The following is a 21741-nucleotide window of genomic DNA, read 5'->3' on the forward strand; positions in this document are numbered from 1 at the left end:
GGCACATCTCTCTGCCTACCATGCTACCAAACCTCTTCATAGTTCATAGACACTCTTTGTACTTTTTAAAAAATTTTTTAAGTTTATTTATTCATTTGGAGAGAGAAAGAGCACAAGCAGGTAAGGGGCAGAGAGAAGGAGAGACAGAATCCCAAGCAGGCTCTATGCCATCAGTGCAGAACCCGACGTGGGGCTTGAACTCACAAATTGTGAGATCATGACCTAAGCCAAGATCAAGAGTCAGACACTTAACCAACCGCACCACCCAAGTGCTCCAAGACTCTTTATATTTTAATTTTTTTCGAAGACAAACAAAAGGTACTACATTTAGTAAAGAACCTCATATATTTAGTGTTGAATTTGAAATTACCATTAGAATTTCTATTCCATGGATTATCAGGTTGATGGTCAACATTATATTTCTGGGCAGGCTGAAATTAGCTGTTCATTCACTTATTCACCCCACAAACGTTTATTAAGTATCAGTTGCATCGAAGTGTCTGGAAATTGAAAGATGAATAAAGATGCTTTTCCCATGAACTCTTGGGAATTAGATTCTAGTGGGGTGGCAGATCATTAAATAGACAGGACAAATGGTAAGAGTTTAAAAGACAGGTATAAGCAATACGCTATAGAAGTTTAAGGGTCATGAAGGAGAAAATACTCAGCTATGTCTGCAGGCATCCTCCTGGGAGAGGACAGGTGGCTTCTGGCTCTCAGATGACAAGAAATATTTGCATAGGAACGTTATAGGAAGAATGAATTGTATGTGTAAAGACTCATAAGAATGAAAGAGCATCACATGTTATGGGAACCGTAAATACACTGATATGACCAAGGCACATATTGTAAGTATCGGAATTGGGGCTGGGAAGACACACAGACATAGATACAGATATCATTGTTCATTCATTAATATAATTTTATATTGTAATTTATCTGGCCAGTGTTTCTGAAATACATTTGATCATGATTTGTGGTTTTTGCCTATTGTTTTGTTTGCAATAACACCCCTCTGCAGGACATTCTTTGGGAAATATTGAATGAGGTCTTGATTGAGCCTGCCAGGTTATCTGTGACATAAGTCTATTCTAGATCTAGTACCTGAACAGGTCTGTTCTGACTTGATACTGACAGATTTAAAAAATATATTATTAGCTACAGTTTCTAGGAATGTTATGACGGTATCCATCTCTCCTTGGATACTGGAATACAGAACTTTGTTAGAAGGAACACCATATCTCCCTGTTGTAAAGAGTCCTTAACAACCACCCAGTTCGTGGCAGAGACAGGGAAAACAGAGACTGCAGTCTTTGACTCTTTCTGGGGCTAAAACCTGAGCCATGGCATCTGTATCATTTCGAGAGCCAGTATCTTCCACAGTGGGAAAACGGATGATTGTTACAGGTAGAGTTTTTGTGTATGCTTTCACAAGGAAATTCACAAGGGATTTCACAAGAAATTTCACAAGGGATAAATTCTTTATCCCTCACCTCTATGATGCTCAGATATGATACTCACGTAATGGATGGAAGAATGAAATAATCACATACGTTTATTTTATACAATGCTGCTACTCTTACGCACACAGTGTGGGCATCAACACCATGCAGTCATCAACAGATCGGCGACATCCCAGTTTTCACTATACCTAAGCTAACTTTCACAAAGGAACATTTTTATATCACAAAGTTTATGTTTCTTTAATGGGAACTACTTTGATGTTAACAAAAAGTATACGTTTGATCAAATTTTAATTATTACTGATTTAACCTTTTTGTGTTTTTAGAAGTTTGATGTATTTGGTTAATAAGCATTTTGGCAAAATGCACATTAAACCCCAGAACAATTGTTGGCTTCCATTTTCCTTCAACTTGCTTTAAATGATTTGAATGGTGTTTCTGTGTGGAATTACAATAACATGTAATTAAATAGAATACTGTATGACTAATTGTGATAAGTCTGCAAGAAATAAACTAAATTTTATCTTATTTCCTTCATAATTTGAAGTCATGAGCATATTTTATAAGCTTCTCCCCTTGCCTATCTATGAAGTTCCACTTGAATCATGGGAAAGCTGGCCCCACCTATTTGCTATCCATGTATGATTCCAGTATTCATGTATACAAGTATCAGCACTGGAAACCTGTGCCCCATGAGAACAAACTTTATCAACTAGAGTACAATGCCTCCTTGCAGTATCTCTTGCCTTTAGACTTAAAGACTCTAGTCATTTCCAAAGTTACTTAGGTGAACATCTTTTCCCCCCATCCCCTTCAGTTAGACTCTCTTGTCACAGTCTGAATTCCTTCCTGGAACCCCCCTACTTCTTAAATTATTTTTTAAAAAATTTGTATGCATCAAAATTTGCTCTTTGTGCTGTAAAGTCTATTGACAAATTCATAAGGCCATGTACCCACCATCAGAGTACCATACAGAATAGTTTGACCCCTCTAACAATCACTTGAACTTCACCTATCCATTTCTTCATTTGCTCTCCCCGAGCTCCTAGCAACCATTGATCTTTTCACTGTGTCTATAGTTTTGCCTTTTCCTGAATGTCATAGAGCTGGAATCATACAGCATCTAGCCTTGTCAGATTGGCTTCTTTCACTTGCCAATATGCGTTAAGCTTCCTTCATGACTTTTCATGGCTTGATGGTTCATTTCTTTTTAGAAATATTCCATCATATGGGTATCTCATCATTTATCTATTCATCTACTGAAGGACACCTCGGTCGCTTTCAGTTTTTAGCAACTCTGAAAAAAAGTCTCTACAAACATTTGTGTGCTGGCCCAAGTGTGGATATGTTTTCAAATCAGTCTGGTAAATACCTAGGAATATGATTGCTGAGTCGTATAAGTCTGTGGGTAGCTTTGTAAGAAACTGCCAAACTGTCTTCCCAGGCAGCTGTGTCGTTTGCATTTCCACCAGCAATGGGTGAGCATGCCTGTTGCTGTGGCATCCTTGCTAGCATTTGATTTTGTTTATTTGTTTTGTTTTGTTTTTTACTTTAAGCCATTCTAATAGGTATGCAGTTACATCTCACTGCTGTTTTCATTCAAAATTCCTTAATGACTAATGTTTATGGACTTGTTTGCCATCTGTATATCTTCCTTGGTGAGATGTCTGTTCATGTTGGCCTATTTTGTAATTGGGTGTTTTGTTTTCTTATCGTTGAGTTTTAAAGTTCTGTATATATTTTGGATACAAGTCCTCTATCAGGTAAGTGTTTTGCAAATGTGCAAATGTCTTCTTCCCAATCTGTGACTTGTCTTTTCATTTTCTTAGCACAGTCTTTTTCATATAGAGGAATTTTTGGGTTTTTTTAAATGTTTATTTTTGAGAGAGAAAGAGAGACAGAGTGTGAATGGGGAAGGTGCAGAAAGAGAGGGAGACACAGAATTCGAAGCAGGCTCCAGGCTCTGAGCTGTCAGCACAGAGCTCGACGTGGGGCTTGAACTCATGAACCACAAGATCATGACCTGAGCTGAAGTCAGACACTAAACTGACTAAGCCACCCAGGCGCCCCCTCATGGATTACACTTCTGATGTTGTATCTAAAAACTCTTCACCAAACCCAAGATCACCTAGATTTTTCTTCTCTTTTTTTTTTTTTCTAAAAATGTTATCCTTACGTGTTTTCAGTTAGATCAATGATTTGTTTTGAGGTGATTTTTCTGTTTCTTAAACTTTTCATTGAACATCAGCCAATAATTTTCCTCTTTTCCTTAAGCCAGTTTAGGTTAGGTTTTCTGTCACTTGCAACTGTTTTTCTTCACTGATAACTTAAAATTTCTTCTAATTTATGTCAGTGTATACTTAGTGTCATGTATTTACATAGTTCCAAGTTGTCATCTTCAAGAGATTTCAGTATATTGATATAGAATAATTAACTTCACATTTTCCTGTATTTTATATTTAATTTCCAGATTTTCACTGTTATAATAAAGCTGCATGAATACTTTTGCATAGATTATTTTTCTCTTTCTGTTATTTTCTTGTGGTATATTTACAAAGAATGGAATTAGCAGGTGAGAGATAAAGGAAGACTCCATTATTCTACAAGATGATTCAGTGTGTATTTACTTAGTGTACTTTGACTGGTTACCTAATTTGACCACTCCATCAACTTTTATATTTCTATCAAATTTTAATATTTGCCTTTCAAAATATATTTTTGAAACTAATTTTTTTTAAGTTTACATATTTAGAGGGAGAGAGACCACACGCACAAGCAAGGGAGGGGCAGAGAGAGAGGGAGAGAGAGCATCCCAAGCAGGCTTCAGTGTGCTGACAGCACAGAGCCAGACATGGGGTTCCATCTCACAATCCATGAGATCATGACCTGAGCCGAAACTGAGAGTCAGGCACTGAACTGACTGAGCCATCCAGGTGCCCCAAAACTAAATTTTTAGCATGATGCTCTGAAGTTAAATTTAATAAATGTAAACTGAATCCCTATTCAATCTTAAAAACTTGTCCAGGAGGGGTGCCTGGCTGGCTTAGTCAGAAAAAGAAGCATTTGGAACTCTTGATCTAAGGGTCATGAGTTTGAGCCCCATGTTGGGCCCAGAGATTACTAAAAAAAATTAACAAATAAAATAAATAATTTGGGGCTCCTGGCTGGTTTGGTTTGTGGAGGTTGTGACTCTTGATCTTGGGGTTGTGAGTTCTAGCCCCATGTGGGGTATGGAGATTGCTTAAAAATAAAATCTTAAAAAAAAAAAAAGTAAATAAAAATAAAAACTTGCCCAGGAACTTTGGAGTTTACAAAAATGAACATGAATAAGATGTTCTTTTTCTTCTAGAAGCTTATAATCTGTTACTATGTTTAAAATATTACAGGTTATGCTGTTATCCTATTTGTATAATGTAAATACCCATCATAGCATAGTGTGGTATTAAAAGGAAACACAAATCTAATTCCAAAGCCTTAAGAAATAATGTAAAAGATGTAGAAAAGTAGGAAAATTATATTTACACTGCACCCCACAAACTAAACCATACATTTTGTTTTGTTTTTCTTGTTCATTTCTTTTCTTTTTAAATATCATAATTAGCATAAATTTACCTCCTACATTATAGGTGGATTTAGAATGTATTTAGTTTGCATTTAATAAAGGCATAGAGAATCTCTTTGAAAAAAGTGTCAGTGAGTTCAACTTTTAAACTTTAAAAAAAGGTTGACATGTAACTGTTAAAAACAAAACAGGCTCAAAATGGAGTTACTCATGCTAAGCCTCACCTTACCAAACTGAGACTTGGCTCAAACAGCATAGGCTCTCTCAGAAATGGGTCTTACTTACACCAGCCTATGAGGCTAGCCTCATCAGCAGTAGTTAGATAATCTGCCTGATAGATGCCTGCAATCCCCTAAGGGAAAGTAACCCTGTAATAACCAATCCGCTTTTTGCCTAGTATAATTTCCTTGTTCTTGCTTCGTGCCTATAAAGGTCTTCTTGTTTTGCACAGCTCCTGGAGCTCCTTTCCATCTGCTAGACTGGTTCCAGACAATTCATGAATCACTGAGCAAAGCCAATAAGATCTTTAACATTGCTCCACTGAATTTTGTTTTGGAGTAACACATACTCCAGAAAGTACACTAATCCAGTATTCAGCTTGATAACATTTTATGAAGTGAACACTGTGCCTATGTATTTACTTCTTACATCAAGATAGCCAACATTTTCATCACCCTAAAAAGTTGCTTAATGATCTTTCCCAGTCAATCCCCCCAAAGTCAAACAATGTTTTGCCTTCAATAATCCATATGTTTTTGATAACTGTGAGTTCCCTCTTTCTCTGTCCCTCTCCCCCCATGCTCTGTCTCTTTCTCTCAAAAATAAATAAACATTTAAAAAAATGTTTAAAAAAAAAAAAGGATTCATTAGCAATTTGTTAAGTTCTAAGACATAGTGAGGAGATTTGTAAAGGTGTGATTTTTGCATTACAGAGATCTTATATGAAAACTAATATCACAAACAAAATTATGAAGAGATTTTAAAAATATTTTAGAGCATGGTTATATATCTTTAAAACATCTGTTTACAAAATAACAGGTTGCCCGGTTCTAGGTCCTATGAGGTTTTAAAATTTAATTACATTTATTTAAAAATACATTCTTTAAATTGAAGACAACACAAATAATGGAAAGATAATCCATGCTTGTGGACTGGAAGAACAAATATTGCTAAACTGTCCATATCCAAAGAAAGCTATAGATTTGATACAATCTCTACCAAAATACCAACAGCATTTTTTCATAGAACTAGAACAAATAATCTTAAAATGTGTATGGACACAAAAGACACTGAATAGCCAAAGCAATCTTGAAAATGAAGAACAAAACTGGATGTATCAAAATCCTAGATTTCAAGGTATACTACAAAGCTGTAGCAATCAAAACAGTATGGTACTGGCACAAAAATAGACACATAGATGAATGGAACAGAATAGAGAGCCCAGAACTAAACCCGTGATTATATAGTCAAATCATCTTTGATAAAGGAGGCAATAATGGGCAATGGTAAAAGGACAGTCTCTTCAACAAATGGTGTTGGGAAAATTGGATAGGTCCATGCAAAATAAGAAAACTGGGCCACTTTCTTATACCATACACAAAATGTATTAAGGACATGAAGCCATAAAAATCATAGAAGAGACACAGGCAATAATCTTTCTGACATCAGACATAGCAACATTTTTCTAGCTATGTTTCCTGAGGCGAAAGAAACAAAAGCAAAAATAAACTGTTGGAACTGTTGCAAAGTAAAAAACTTCTGCACAGTCAAAGGAAACAATCAACAAAACTAAAAGAAAACCTACTGAGGGTGCCTGGGTGGCTCAGTCATTAAGCATCTGACTTCAAGTCAGGTCATGATCTCATGGTTCATGGGTTCATGAGTTTGAGTCCCACATCGGATGAACATGAGCCCCACTTCAGGTAAAACACAAGCCCTGCTTCAGGTGAGCCCTGCTTCTCTCTCTTTCTCTTTCTCACTCCCCCTCATAGGAATCTCTCTCTTTGCCCCTTGCTCACTTGCACCCTCAGTCCTTCTCTCAAAAGAAGAAGAAGAAGAAGAAGAAGAAGAAGAAGAAGAAGAAGAAGAAAAGAAAAGTGTACTGAATCAGAGAAGATATTTGCAAATGACATATCCAAAAAAAGGTTAATATCCAAAATACATAAAGAACATACACAACTCAACACCAAAATCATGATCATGATCATGATCATCATCATCATCATCTTCATCATTATTTATTTAAAAGTGGGCAGAAGACATGAACAGACATTTCTCCAAAGAAGACATACAGATGGCCAACAGACACATGAAAAGATGCTCAACATCACTCATGTTGAAATGCAAATCAAAAGTACAATGAGCTATCATGTCATATCTTTCAGAATGGCTAAAATCACAAGAAACATAAGAAACAAGAAGTGTTGGTGAGGATGTGGAGAAAAAGGAACCCTTGTGCACTGTTGGTGGGAATGCAAACTAGTGCAGCCATTGTGGAAAATAGTATGGGGGTTCCTCAAAAATTTTAAATGGAACTACCCTATGATCCAGTCATCACAATACAATTTGCTCAAAGAATATGAAAACACTAGTTTAAAATGACATATGTGCCCCTATGTTTATTGCAGTATTATTTACAATAGCCAAATTATGGAAGCAGCCCAATGTCCATCAATAAATGAATGGATAAAGAAGATGTGGTACACACACACACACACACACACACACACACACACACACACACTCACACAGAGCAATATTACTCAGCCATAAAAAAGAATGAAATCTTGCCATTTGCAACATCATAGATGGATCGAGAGAGTATATAATGCTAAGTAAAATAAGTCAGTCAGAGGGGCGCCTGGGTGGCTCAGATCATGATCTCGCGGTCCATGAGTTCAAGCCCCGTGTCGGGCTCTGTGCTGACAGCTCAGAGCCTGGAGCCTGTTTCAGATTCTGTGTCTCCCTCTCTCTGACCCTCCCCTGTTCATGCTCTGTCTCTCCCTGTCTCAAAAATAAATAAAACGTTAAAAAAAATAAGTCAGTCAGAGAAAAATAAATATCATATGATTTCACTCATATGTGGAATTTAAGAAATAAAACAAACAGGAGACAAAGCAAGAATTTCCCCCTTTCTTTCTTTCTTTCTTTCTTTCTTTCTTTCTTTCTTTCTTTCTTTTTAATTTTATTCTTTAAATTTATATCCAAATCAGTTAGCATATAGTGCAACAGTGATTTCAGGAGTAGATTCCTTAATGCTCCTTACCCATTTAGCCCATCCCCCCCTCCCATATCCCCTCCAGTAACCAAGAAACAGATACTTAACTATGGAGAACAAACAGATGGTTACCAGAGGGAAGGTGGGTGGGGGATGGGTGAAATAGGTGATGGGGATTACGAGTTCATTTATCACAATGAGCACTGAGTAATGTATAGAATTCTTGAATCACTATATTGTGCACCTGAAATAATATAACACTGTGTGTTAACTATACCGGAATTAAAATTCAAAAAAAGAAAAGAAAAGAAATACATTCTTTCATTCAAACTTTTTCATGAATTCCCACTTGGTCCAAATTAAAGAGATAGATGGAATAATTAATATGGGTTATTAAATTAAAAAGGCAGCATAAAAAATGATCTAATTTAACCTATCATTTTTCAGATGGAAATACTGAGGTTCAGAGAGCTAAGTGAGTTGCTTAAGGTCACACAGCCTTGATCAGAAGAATAGAAGTGTTCACTTGCCCCCTATTTATATGGCATATTTATGTGCATTATATCCAGATTACTGACTGAATAAAAAATTGATGTATTTAGTCAGATATCATATACCTACTAGAAAATCTGCTCCTGCAAATCAGGAATATTGTAGAATCCTACCATCTAAAGGAATGATCACAGCATGGGAGTTCTGTTAGAAATATATTAGAATTGGAAATACTCTCAAGGAAATGGCCAAAACCCAATATGATGAATGAAACTATAAGTGGTAGAAGTACATAAATGTGTATGTAATTTTGAAAAGCACTGCTCCATTAGCCTGGGTTTCAGACCCATTTATTCATCTCATTTTTTGCCCTGGGAAACTGTCACACTAATAGTTATGTCTCAAATTCAATTACTTTAAAAATAGAAAATGACTCTTCACACTGAACTGCCACCGGTTTCCTACTTGAAGAGAGAATAAAATTGTCCTACAGCAAATTCACCTGATGCCTTATCACTATAATTCATGAAGCAAATATTTTACATTTTTGAAAACTAATTCATGACAAAAGCTTATACATTTTAATGGTACTGACACATTCGGTTGGCTAATCTGCGTTTTATTCTGTAGACACAATATATGATTTGCCTGAATCAAAATTTATCTCTAAGGGACAGCAGTTCCAAATCAATCCTAACTTGCTGGTCATCTAAATCATCACTGATGTAATTTGTGAGAAAACAAAAACAAAAATAAAAACAAAGAAATCCAAAACATCAGTTACTGCTTTCACTTTGAAAAGCAGGACAAGCTTTGTCTCATATTCTGTTTTTTGTTTGTTTGTTTGTTTGTTTGTTTGTTATTTTGGGTTGTTTTGAAGAACAATAAACACTTTTATTATATGAACCCAAATGGGAAGGAGTAGGATTTATTTGCCTTTCTAGGCTTTCATTTAATTTTCCAAAGTTGATCCTTTGTAGGTTACATTAATATCATTAAAAAAAATTTTTTTTTAATGTTTATTTATTTTTGAGAGAGAGAGACAGAGACAGAGTGTGAGGAGGGGAGGGGCAGAGAGAGAGGGAGACACAGAATCTGAAGCAGGCTCCAGGCTCGTAGTTGTCAGCACAGAGCCTGATGTGGGGCTTGAAATCATGGGCCGTGAGATCATGACCTGAGCCAAAGTTGGACACTTAACTGACTGAGCCACTCAGGCGCGCCATAATATCATTTCTTTAAATCAGGGACGAATGCTCAGGATGAAGCAAGAAAATTTTTTTGTTGTTGGGTCAGGGTTTGAAAAAAATGGATGTTTCTGTTAAAGCTTAGCTGATTGTTCACTGTAAGCTGGGCACCATGCTACCTACTAGGAAATGGATACACCTCTTGCTTCAAGAGGCAAAGACTAGCAAACTGAGACTTCATTGTGGCTTTTTTTCTTAACCTAACTTTAAGGATAATTGTACCTATTTTCAAAGGCTTGTTAGGATGATTTAGTGGAATGAAAGTGGCCTTTATATAACATGAATTCAATTAACTTTTTAAACTTTTTTTTCTTAAGAAGCTATTAAAAAAAAAGCTATCTTTTTCTTGAGAAGATGAGTAGAGGAGGGAGGGACTGGGGAGAGGACACAAGAATCCCTCTAAAATCTCATTTTGTCTTAAGAAGCCAGCCAAGTACACTCTATTTCCCAAAGTCTGAAGCCATAAGCAGGTTTGTAATGGGTATAAAGAGAAATAATTTAAGATTATCTAAGTCGGTGGTTTTAAAACAATACATATGAATCACCTGGAGAGTCTTGTGAAAATGCAAAGTTCTGGGCTGGGCATTTCTACCCAGCTCTCAGGTGAGGCCCATGCTGCTGGGCCAGGGACCACACTGAGTAACACGGATTTAAAATTTCTGGCTCTACCACTTACTTACTGTTGTACTCTGGACCATGTATTTACCACTCTGTGCCTCAGTTATACCATCTGTAAGAGGGCAATAATAATACCTACTTTGTGGGGTTGCTGAGAGTTTTAAGTGAGTTAATGCACATCGAGAACTTAGAACAGTGCCTAGCATGTGGTAAGCTCCTATATGTGTTACGACTGTCCACAGATACAGATCACTAGCAATGTAACAAAACTGCTTGCTACTGTGCCCAGAAGATGAAGTTATTTATGACACTAATAATTAGAGCTCTCACAAAATATATTTTTTAACCTGCTGACTGTTTGCCTTTTGGATTTTCTTACAGATCTGGTCTAAATCATACTAAAGGAGACAAGTGCCATTAAAAAGATGTTATGGTGGGGGCGCCTGGGTGGCTCCGTCGGTTAAGCATCCAACTTCAGCTCAGGTCATGATCTCGTGGTTTGTGAGGTCGGGCTCTGTGCTGACAGCTCAGAGCCTGGAGCCTGTTTCAGATTCTGTCTCCCTCTCTCTCTGCCCCTCCCCCGTTCATGCTCTGTCTGTCAATAACAAATGTTAAAAAAAATTATATATATATAAAAAAAAAGATGTGGTGGTGGAATGGCAAATTTTGGAATACTACATAGAAACCTCATTATTTTATGTAATCTTGGTTGGTGAAAACTATATGTCATTCAATACAGTCAGAAAGGGTAGAAAGATCTCCTTAGGGTGCACTGGGTGGATCGTCTTTTCCTACAGGCAACCAGCTTTGACTGTGTAGCTGGAGTCCACTTCTCTTTCTTTCCTCCCTCTCCTGCAAGAGGAGGGGTAATGCATGCTGAAATCCGGCAAGGAAGCACTTTACCCTGACACCTGCTGTGTACAATCCTAGTCCATTTCATTCACAGCAAGTGATAAAGGATAAAGTGCCTCACTGTCTTGCTAACCCCGGTTGCCAGCAATTATCTCCGAAAAGGTAGGACCTTTCCAAGCGCCAATTAAAAGGCGCCTTTGACCACAGACATCATCTTTTAGAAAAATACACTCTAGGGGAAACTCTGAGGCAGATAGAAGATGATCCATGCCTTTAAGAATAACAGTACTGAAAGAGACCTTAAATCATTTATTTGGCCAAATCATTTATTTGGGGCAGCCACTTTCTAAAATAAAAGAAATAATTTCTGAAAAACTACACAATTGCAGGAGGGATAGAATTGAAGGAGAGGGTCCAAGGTCAGGGATGGAGACTCAATTCCCTGGCACTTGAATTTCTCACATCTCAACTAGACACAATTGAGTACATAAAATTTTGAGCAAGTGACTCCAACATAAGGAAGTTTCAAGGACAACTTCTGCCAAAATGGGTTTTCCTGTAGTCTGTTCATCAAAAGGGATCACAAGCGATCATTTAAGGGGAAGAAATGAGCAGACTGATTGCTCCTGTTCTGTATTAAGTGTTGAACTAGTCAGACATTATGAGGAGTCCTACTACTTCATTTCCAAGCAGAGTGTGATCAGGACTGAGTGTCTCTGTCTGTAGAGGACCTGGGACAGCCTCAGGAAATCTTCTGGTGCAGGAAAGGGAGACCCAATTTACTTCTAAGCCTCATTCTTGACAGTCAAATGAATTGCCTTGGGAGTGGAGGTTGGGGGACCTGAGGGCAGAGCTAGGAACCCCAAGTAGCCAGAACATCTAGTGTAGTCCCTCCCAAGTGTACTAAACAATGATCAAAACTTACACATGCAAAATTAGGGGAGGGAGGTGGCTACTGAAGGAAAAAGAGACACAGTGTGTCATGAAAAGTGAGTCAAATACAGTTTCTGGGTTCTTTGTCGTATTCTACCACCAGTAATACTAAGGTATCCCTGAGGGGACTCTGAGCTAACCACAATCCCAAATCTAGGGCACTGATTCTCAAAATGTAATATGCCTAAGAACCACTTATGGAGACTTTTAAGAATGCAGAATACCCAAACTTCTGAGATTTTCTGGGGCTCTGCATGTTAAACAAACACACCAAGAGTCCATGATAAAGGTGGTCCATGTGACTGGGAAACGCAGTAGACTCTAGGGTGATAGGCCTGTTACATGTTCTGCTCCTGGAAGCTCGCATATGCTCCAATTCTATTCCTCCGTAAGGTCTAACTTGCCCTTAGTCAGAAGAAGATCAGAAGCTGGCTGATCTTGGCTCACTACCATTGATTTTTACAAGTAATTTAAAAGCCCACAATTAACACAATAAAAGGATGGGAACATTTGTATAATTTGAATCAGTGTGCCTCATATCATTCTGCAAATGATTATATAAGAACAAAATATGCTTTCCAGCCCAATGAATTATGGCACAGATGACAGGGTAATCAAGAATCTAAGTATTCAAAACTTACGTAAACAAAGCTATCTAAAGTTAAGGGAAGATTAGTGAATAAAGGCTGATAGCAACTGGGTTACATAAATTCTTTGTTCCTAGCAAGGAAATAATACCTCCCACATCTCCTTATTTTAGAGATTTCCAGACTCTTTCGAACTTCAGTCTACAAGCTAACCAGCTATCGCCACCCTCTTGGCACACAATGGAAACAGAACAAAGTAGACATGCTAGTCGTGTGGGCTAAATAAAGAAGATTTAAAACAACAACAACAACAACAACAACAAATGATTCTACAGTCCTAGGAACGGATGTGGTAAATCTCATTCATTTCCTTTTCTGAGGACTGTGCAGCCACTTAGAATATAGGATCCAGTGCTAACCCACACTCCCCTCCTCCATCACTGCCCCTCACAGTGTGTGCGTGTGCCCATGTGCACACACTGGCTCACACGTGCACCCTTGGACATGTGAAAGTGCCCTGCAGAATGTTGGCTCCTCTTGTCTGCAGGGATTAAACAAAACAAAACAAAACAACAACAACAACAAAAACCTATCAATTCTAGGCCTCAAGAATACTTTTTTTCCTCAAACCAGGTGTCTTAGACTCCCTTGAAATGGGCCCCCCAAATAAATGATTGCTTATCATTGACCTTGGCATATAATCACCCAGAAAATAAAGATTGAAATGAGCTTGCAATAAATCTCCAATACTGTGATAATTCTACCTCTGCTTCTGAGGGAGGGGAGGTGCTATGGAAATACTGCCTGTATGTATGGATTGTTGTAAGGACTATAAAGTAGGAAGTTATTTACATTAGTCCCTATATTGGTCAACAACCTCATTAATCATTGTTTCATAAATAATTTCCCATTGCTACTCACCCAGAACACTCTGAGGCACAAATAGCAGCATGGAGAAGCAGCTCATTCACAAATTGAAAGCCTCAGCCTTCATGAATTTGGGTTTGAGGATTACAGTCTTTCGGGTCCACAGCATCTTGAAATGGCTTTCTCCAATTGGCAGTCACAATTTTAATGGCTTGAAAGATTATCTTGGAAAATTGTGATACTTATTTGCAACATCCAGATTTGATTTGATTTGATTTGATTTGATTTCTTTAACGTTTATTTATTTTTGAGACAGAGAGAGACAGAGCATGAACAGGGGAGGGGCAGAGAGAGAGGAAGACACAGAATCTGAAACGGGCTCCAGGCTCTGAGCTGTCAGCACAGAGCCCGACGCGGGGCTCGAACTCAGGGACCGTGAGATCATGACCTGAGCCTAAGTCGGACGCTTAACTGACTGAGCCACACAGGCGCCCCCAGATTTTATTTTAAATAAGACTGTCTCTTGGGGTACCTGGGTGGCTCAGTCGGTTAAACGTCTGAGGCTCAGACCATGATCTCATGATAGTGAGATGGAGCCTGCCTGAGATTCTCTCTCCCTCTCCCTCTGCCCCTCCCCCACTTGCACGAACGCACGCATACACTCGCTCTCTCTCTCTCTCTCAAAAAGAAATCAGACTGTCTTAAAAATTATCTCCAAATTTGGATGGGAATTTGTGCAGTCATTTTTGTGTGATGATGTAACAGACAAAAACTGTACAGTAAATGTTTACTTCACCACTGTGAATCACCTAAAATAATGACAGAGGGCCTCAGTTTTGAAGTTGAAAACATACATTTGGAGCTGAGGTCGTGCCCAGAGGAAAATTATGTATTGCACAAAAAGTCAGGACCATTTATTAAAGTAGAGAGTCACAGAAAGTGGGAGAGTGTCATCCCACAGATAAATGGAAAGGAAATGACATCCCACTCTACCTGGCCCAAAGACAGAGCTTCCACGATCAGGGATACTTCAATCTCCTGTCGCCTGCCTTTTCACATCTCAACTAGTCACAATGGAGTAGATAAAATTTTGAGCTAGTGCTCTAATATAAGGCAGCTTCAAAGATAACTTCTGCCATAATGGTGATTCCTGTGCTCTGTTCATCAAAAAGGATCACAAGGATTTGGATCCTCTACTGTCTCCTACCTTCACCAAATTACTGATATGCCTTTCACCTCTGTGTCTACTCCCTCCCCCAATCTCTCCTTATTTTTTTCTCTTCTACAATTACAGAGACAAAGAAGAATGAGGAGCAAAAAAAACTGCGCATAGATAATCACAAACCATAGTTGGTCTTTGTTTACATTTTTTAAAACAGCTACCAAAGGATATTTAGGGAATCTTGATTAGGGCTTTGAAATTCAGCTCCAGTACAGAGTTGGTTTACTGTCTGCCTACCTCCAGCCAGCAAATCCAGCAGGCCAGACGGCTGGTGCCACCTCCTTGTACATTCCCTTTACCTTTTCTCTGGCTTTAGTTGCTCCTGTTGTCCGGATGGAGACCATCTTTTTCCGGCCACATCAGCATTCTATCCTAGGATGACCAATTGTCCTAATTTACCCCCAAGGGAGGGTTTTCCCAGAACACTGAATTTTCAGTGCTAAAACTCTGGCCAACTTCCCCAACTGCGACACATCTACTTCAACTTCAGATAGAACTCATTATTTGAATTCTGCACAATGCAAGTAAGGGAAGTGTTCGACGTCAGGGTACTAAGCAAGAGTTCCCTCATATACAGGCCATTACTAACTTCCTCCCTTGCAATCAGAATAAGATGAGAAGGTTCAGGCTGTTTCACAGACGCCACTATGTAGATGTCCAGTGGTGACCACACTACCACTAGATAGTCTAGACAGTCTGTCTGAATTACTCTCCTCAGCTGGTGGTAGTGGATGGACTATCCATGATGGGTATATCACGGTCTTTCTTGTGACACTGCCATTTTGGGCAGCTCCAGGTGGGGAACCAGGACTTCTGGGACTCACCTTTTTTTCTGGTTCCAGCTTCAAAGGATAGGGAGACGACAAAGTCTTCGCACCAGGGGCAGCCCGGAAGAGCACCTTCTCAAAAAATCTGTAGAAGGAAGGGGTGCATGAGCTGATTCACAAATCCTTGAGAAGTATGCAGTCTAGGTTTCTTTTCTTTTCTTTTTTTTTTTTTTTTATCACACTATTCATAGCCACTAACTTACAGGTTTGACCAACTGTTCTACCCAGAGAGTCATTTTAGATACTGGTTTATACCTAGCCTGGGTCATTAATTATCTCAGCATAAGCAGACAATGCAGAGCAAACACATTGTTGTTCACTCTTTGAGTTCTTTGCCTAGAGTAGATGTGGGTGGAAAGGAGAGGAGTCCTCCACAGTACCTTCTTTCTCTCATCCAAAATTTTTCTAACACTACTTTCTCAATGACTTACATGATTTGTTCACTAATAGAGCACTGCTGAGAGCAACATCCAGGAACAGATTTCAGACCAAGCTTCCACCTGCTCCCTCTGATCTATACTCTATTGGCCCAGCCCCCTCCTCCCTTTAACTCCCTACAGAGTTCTCTAGTGTGGTGGTTGGTTATGTTCATGCTCTTTTGGAGGAGACAGAGATTTGCTTTTTAGCAGAAATGGAAACATAAAGATATTGCAGGTGCATTGTGGGAAGCAATGGCAGGGAACCACACAAGTTCAAAGGGAATGTATTTAAACTCCTCCTTCTTCTAGGGACCCAGCTGCTGCTCACCCAGTGTCTCCTTGTGGGGGTCAGGCTGTTGTAAAAAAATGAGAAATTGAGAGCACAATAGGACTTTCCACTTTAGCCTTTTTAACTGACAAATGGGCATGGCATAGCCAGGCTACAACCACAAGGGGTTACTAAAGACAAGATAGGAAGATACAACTGAGATGACAATCGGGAAAGCCTCCCTAAGAGAGAAGGAAAAGAAATTAAAAGAAAAAAAAAGAATTAATTCCCTCCTCTTTTTTGTTAACTAGAAGATTGGAAACTGGCGGCGGGGGGGGGGGGGGGGCGGTGGAATATAATTTTTAAATTATTGCATTTTACACAATAATAACATGAAAAAGTACCACCTGATGGAGTAAAGGTAATGTTATTCTCTGATTTGTGAACACTGCAATCAGAACTGGGCTAAAGAGAGTACTGCTAATTGGCCCATATTTATTGCTTTGTTTCATCTGCTGTAAGAAGTAGCCAGTGTTTGAAGAAAACTATGAGGCTTTTTATATGAACCTATTCATGTCATAATGATCTGATTAATGGAGATCGGCAATGATGTTGGAAATCTGCTTTACATTCCATTTCTTTGACATAGCAGAAAACCTTTACAGGTTCCCATCCTCAGATTTCATACGTATTTGACTGTATGCTTACATTTTTTTAAATTACAAATTGTTTCAAATTTGTGTGTTGACTTCATTAATCTATCCACGTCTTGCTCAAAAGCCACATTTTCCATGACTACCTCTCAATGATCATACCTTCTCCGAATTTCTTTTTCAACAAAAGGCAGCATCACCCAACTTTGGCCTAATTGTTCAGTGTGTAAGACTATATTCTTGGCCAGATTATAAGACCATGGAGAGCCAGACCAACCCTTATCATTTTGCCTCCTCCTCATTTATCAACGTAACATTGCACATTTAGTAAACACTTAACTTTTTAATGGCTATAATCATTAATCAGTATAATTGCACACAGTTCCAGGTGTTTATCTTTGGTCAGCATTTTAATATATGTTATTTATAGAAATTACAGTGCGCAAAGCATTACAAAAACCTGAATTTCTTTGTTCCAGCTCTCTTCTTTCTAATAGGATAGACTGTTTCTCTTTCCTTTGGGTCTAGCAAAACTTGAAAATTTTGAATCACAATATTTGCAAAGGCATTAAGATAGATACCCAGAAGCCACACTGGAGTTTCTGGCTTTCGCTTTACAAAAGCAACCAAGTGATACTGAAAATTTTCATTTCTAAATGCTTTGCCATACTTGAAAAAAAAATTCTTAAAATTTTTAAAAAATTTTATTTATTTATTTTTGAGAGAGAGAACATGAGCAGGGAAGGAGCAGAGCGACAGAGAGAGAGAGAGAGAGAGAGAGAGAGAGAGAGAATCCCAAGCAGGCTCCACACTGTCATCGCAGAACCCGACATTTGTGCTCAAACTCACAAACTGTGAGATCATGACCTGAGCAGAAATTAAGATTCAGGACACTTAGCCAACTATGCCACACAGGTGCCCTTGGAAAAAAATTCTTAATAAATGAAAAACTATTAGCTGTATTTTAAAAGCGGATTTATTCCTGCAACATTGTAATACTATTTCAAAATAGTATTCACACTCAACTTAGACATTCACACCCAGCTGTTTTACATGAGACATTGGATTTTTCCCTTTCTTCAACAAGGGAATCTTTGTATAACACGCATATCTCATATTTATTCATTTCTTCCACAGATATTTATTGCGTGCCAGGACCCAGGCATTCCCTGCATTTAGATATTGGTTGAGGAAGGGAAAAAGAGACCAAAGGCAAAACAAATCTGGGACTTCCCAATTCTGCTAGTTTATACTCAACTAACATCTAACAATATTGTTAAATTATTTACATTCTTGTAGGGCTGGAAGTCCCCAAACTGATTTTCCCGTAATTCAGTAAATACACAAGTTTATTACCATCACTATGATGACAATACATGAAAAAAAAAAATAAGTTGTAATTCATACAAAAATTTATGAGATTCTATGGAAAGGTACATGTAGATGATGAAATACCCATCTTATACATTTGAAAAGATAATATAGTAAAAAACATAAAACAAAGAATTGAGACTATTTGCTGATAGGCTGATGGCACATCATGGCACCGTAGTAAGTGTGTGTGTGTGTGTGTGTGTGTGTGTGTGTGTGTGTGTGTGTGTTGTGTTTCAGGAAGAACAGGTCCACCAAGAGTGAGGGCCACTTGGGGTCACATACTAAATATGAATGGTTTAATCCAAGAGTGCTTTTCTCATTTCTTAAAAAATTATGGTAAAACAAACATATATAAATGGTAGGTTTAAAACTTTGAAACATAAAACGGAAAATACTAAAAAACGTACAATTCTGTACTATTAAGTACATTTACACTGTTGTGCAGCCATCACCATTATCCATCTTTGCAAGTTTTTCATCTTGCAAAATTGAAATTCTGTACCCATTAAACACTTAACTCTCCATTTCCCCCCCTCCAGTCCCTCGCAGCCACCACTTTACTTTCTGTCTCAATGAATTAGGCTATTTTAATAATCTCATAAGTGGAGTCATACAACACTTGTCTTTTTGTGACCGGTTTATTCCACTTGGTATAACATCCTCAAGGTTATTCCATGTTGTAGCTTGTGTCACAATATCCTTCCTTTTTAAGCCTGAATACTATTACATTGTATGTTATTATGGACTGAATTGTCCCCCCACTCCCACCCCACTCCAAACCTATATGTTGAAGCTCCAGTCCCTAGTGTGACCTCATTTGGAGTCAGTTTCTTTATGGAGATAAATAAGGTCATAGGGTGGGGCTCTAATCCCCTAGAACTGCCATTCTAAGGGACATCAGAGTGCCTTTTCTATGATTGTTGAGTTCATAGGAGAACACAGAGAGAAGGGAGCCATCTACAAACCAACGGGAGAGGTCTCACCAGAAACTAACCCTAAAGGCACCTTGGTTTTGGTCTTCCACCCTCCAGAACTGTGAGAAAATAAATTTTGTTTAAGCCATTGGTTTGTTAGGTCCGTAGTGTTTTGTTATGACAGCCCCGCAGACTAACATATATGTATATACCACACTTTTTATCCATCCGTCCATCCATCCATCCATGGATGCTTGGGTTGATTTACCTTTTGGCTACTGTGAATAATGTGGCTATGAACATGGGTGTACAAATACCTGTTCCAGTCCCTGCTTTCACTTCTTTCGGGTACATAGCCAGAGGTGGAATTGTTCCGTCATATTGTAATTCTATGTTTAGTTTTTTGAGTAATCATCACATTATTTTCTCCAGCAGCTACACCATTTTACGTCCCCCGCCCCACCTGCATGCAAGGGTTCCAATTGCCTTATATCTCTCATTTTAAAAACATGTAAATAGGATATTTTAGTTACTGTGAGGAAGCTGTGATTACTCAGTAACTGTAGCCTTGGCACCATTGACCATCCATTTAAATGTGCAAGGTAATTTGCTTTCCTGTAAGCAGTGATGCAACAGTACACAAGGCCGCTTTTGAGGGGGAGATTAAAAATGAACAAAAATATTTAGTGCCGTGGTGTATCAGCATTACTTCAAAAATTATTTCAAAATTCTGTGATGTTAGGTTAGCCAGGGTTTTTCATGTTAAAAAAGAAAAAGTTGCCACCCCCTCCTCCTGACTGGTGTCAATGGAACCATATTTTCTAATCGCTCCTCTCTGGGTAGTCTAAAGGTGCCAGATCCGATATCATCTCAGAGACCACCCCTTGAATGGAATTTTGGCGTTTGTGATTTGACGTTATTCGCTTTCACCTCCACATCTTACATAATCGCGTAGCTTATAAATAGAGTTTAGGAATATGTTTCTTCACATAGCCTGTAAACTCTAAGTGTTGATACTCTGCGCTAAATAGATTTAAAAAATCTTTCTTTAGCATTATTTTTTATTTTTATGGATTTAAGGAGCCACCGGAGGAATAGTTTTCCATAAACATAAAAGCAATTCAAAGAAAATTACAAAAAAATAAATTCGTAGTAATGTTTTCAGTATAGTATCAATGCTCTCTAAGTACTTCAACTAACACAGGATTATGATTAGAGCTTTTAATTATTCTATATTGTTCTTAAACTGTCACCTTCTGCACACATCGAAGAATGGGGATAATATATCAACTTTTTAAAGCATCCTAAGTGTTCCCTGGGAATTATTCACAACGATGGTGGTATTTTCGTTTTTTAAGTTACTTTGGCAGAAAGGCAGACTGAAATACAATTGGCAAATGAGAGTCAATATCGAACCGGTACTTCCCCTGGACAGTGTGTTCCAGTTCCAAGTTTTGATGTTTAATAATTGATTGAGGGAGGAGAGTGGAAGGTAGCTCTGTTTTGCTCAACAGTTTTCTCAGGGATTTGAATGGAAAGAGGGCATGCTCTTAGGTTCACAGAAGGCATAAACCTGGGAGACACAGAAAAAGGAAGAGAGAGAGTAAAGTTGGATGCCAATTTGGGTTGTAAAAGATAGTATTTTAGAATTAGGAGCTGACACCAACAGGATTATAATTTAACAGGAATAAATATGAACCTTGCACTTAGGGTTAGAAATCAACAATACAAGTCAAGAATAGGTAACACATTGCGAAATTGCTTGGTGTGGAGGTTGTGGCTGACAGTGAATTCAAGATGAGCCCAACTCAAGTTAACTAACTCAAGTGAGCATGGTGGCTGATAAAGCTGACACAATCACAGAGTTCTGTGTTCAACAAGCAAGCAGACTCTGCCCTGATTGGACCACATGGTAGCATTATCTCTGGTTACGAGTGCCACATTTTAAGGAAGATATTAATATACTGAAGAGCATCATGAGGCAGGATGGTGAAGAGTTTAAAAATCATATCACACAAAGAACACCCAAAAGAAGTGGGGAAGCCTGATTTGTAAAAGAAGCTAGTTGTGAGCCTTTCTTATATCTGACAGGCTGCCCAGTGAGAGAGAGATTATTAAATAAGATTCAGAATTTAGATGACTATTACAGGAAGGCAGATTTCAGTTCAATATATGGAAGAATAATTAGAGCTGTCCAAAAATAGAACGTGTTCTGTGGCTGGAAATATT

At 38.3% G+C, this 21741-nt stretch overlaps 1 protein-coding gene across 2 annotated transcripts in view; it reads left to right on the top strand.

The window, feature by feature from the left end:
* Nucleotides 1–861: 861 nt before the first annotated feature.
* SPMIP2 (sperm microtubule inner protein 2) overlaps nucleotides 862–21741 on the top strand; it is a 100036-nt gene continuing 79156 nt past the window's right edge. Inside the window, exon 1 of one of the 2 annotated variants that reach the window (XM_086703976.1) lies at nucleotides 862–1407. In XM_086703976.1, coding sequence (XP_086560102.1) covers nucleotides 1344–1407 — 64 coding nt within the window. In that variant the 5' untranslated portion in view covers nucleotides 862–1343. The remainder of the gene's footprint in view (nucleotides 1408–21741) is intronic. The other variant, XM_086703975.1, reaches the window with a different exon arrangement.

This window comes from Puma concolor, chromosome B1, assembly GCF_028749965.1.
Source record: "Puma concolor isolate L17-30 chromosome B1, mPumCon1.1.hap2, whole genome shotgun sequence".
Classification (NCBI taxonomy): Eukaryota; Metazoa; Chordata; class Mammalia; order Carnivora; family Felidae; genus Puma; species Puma concolor.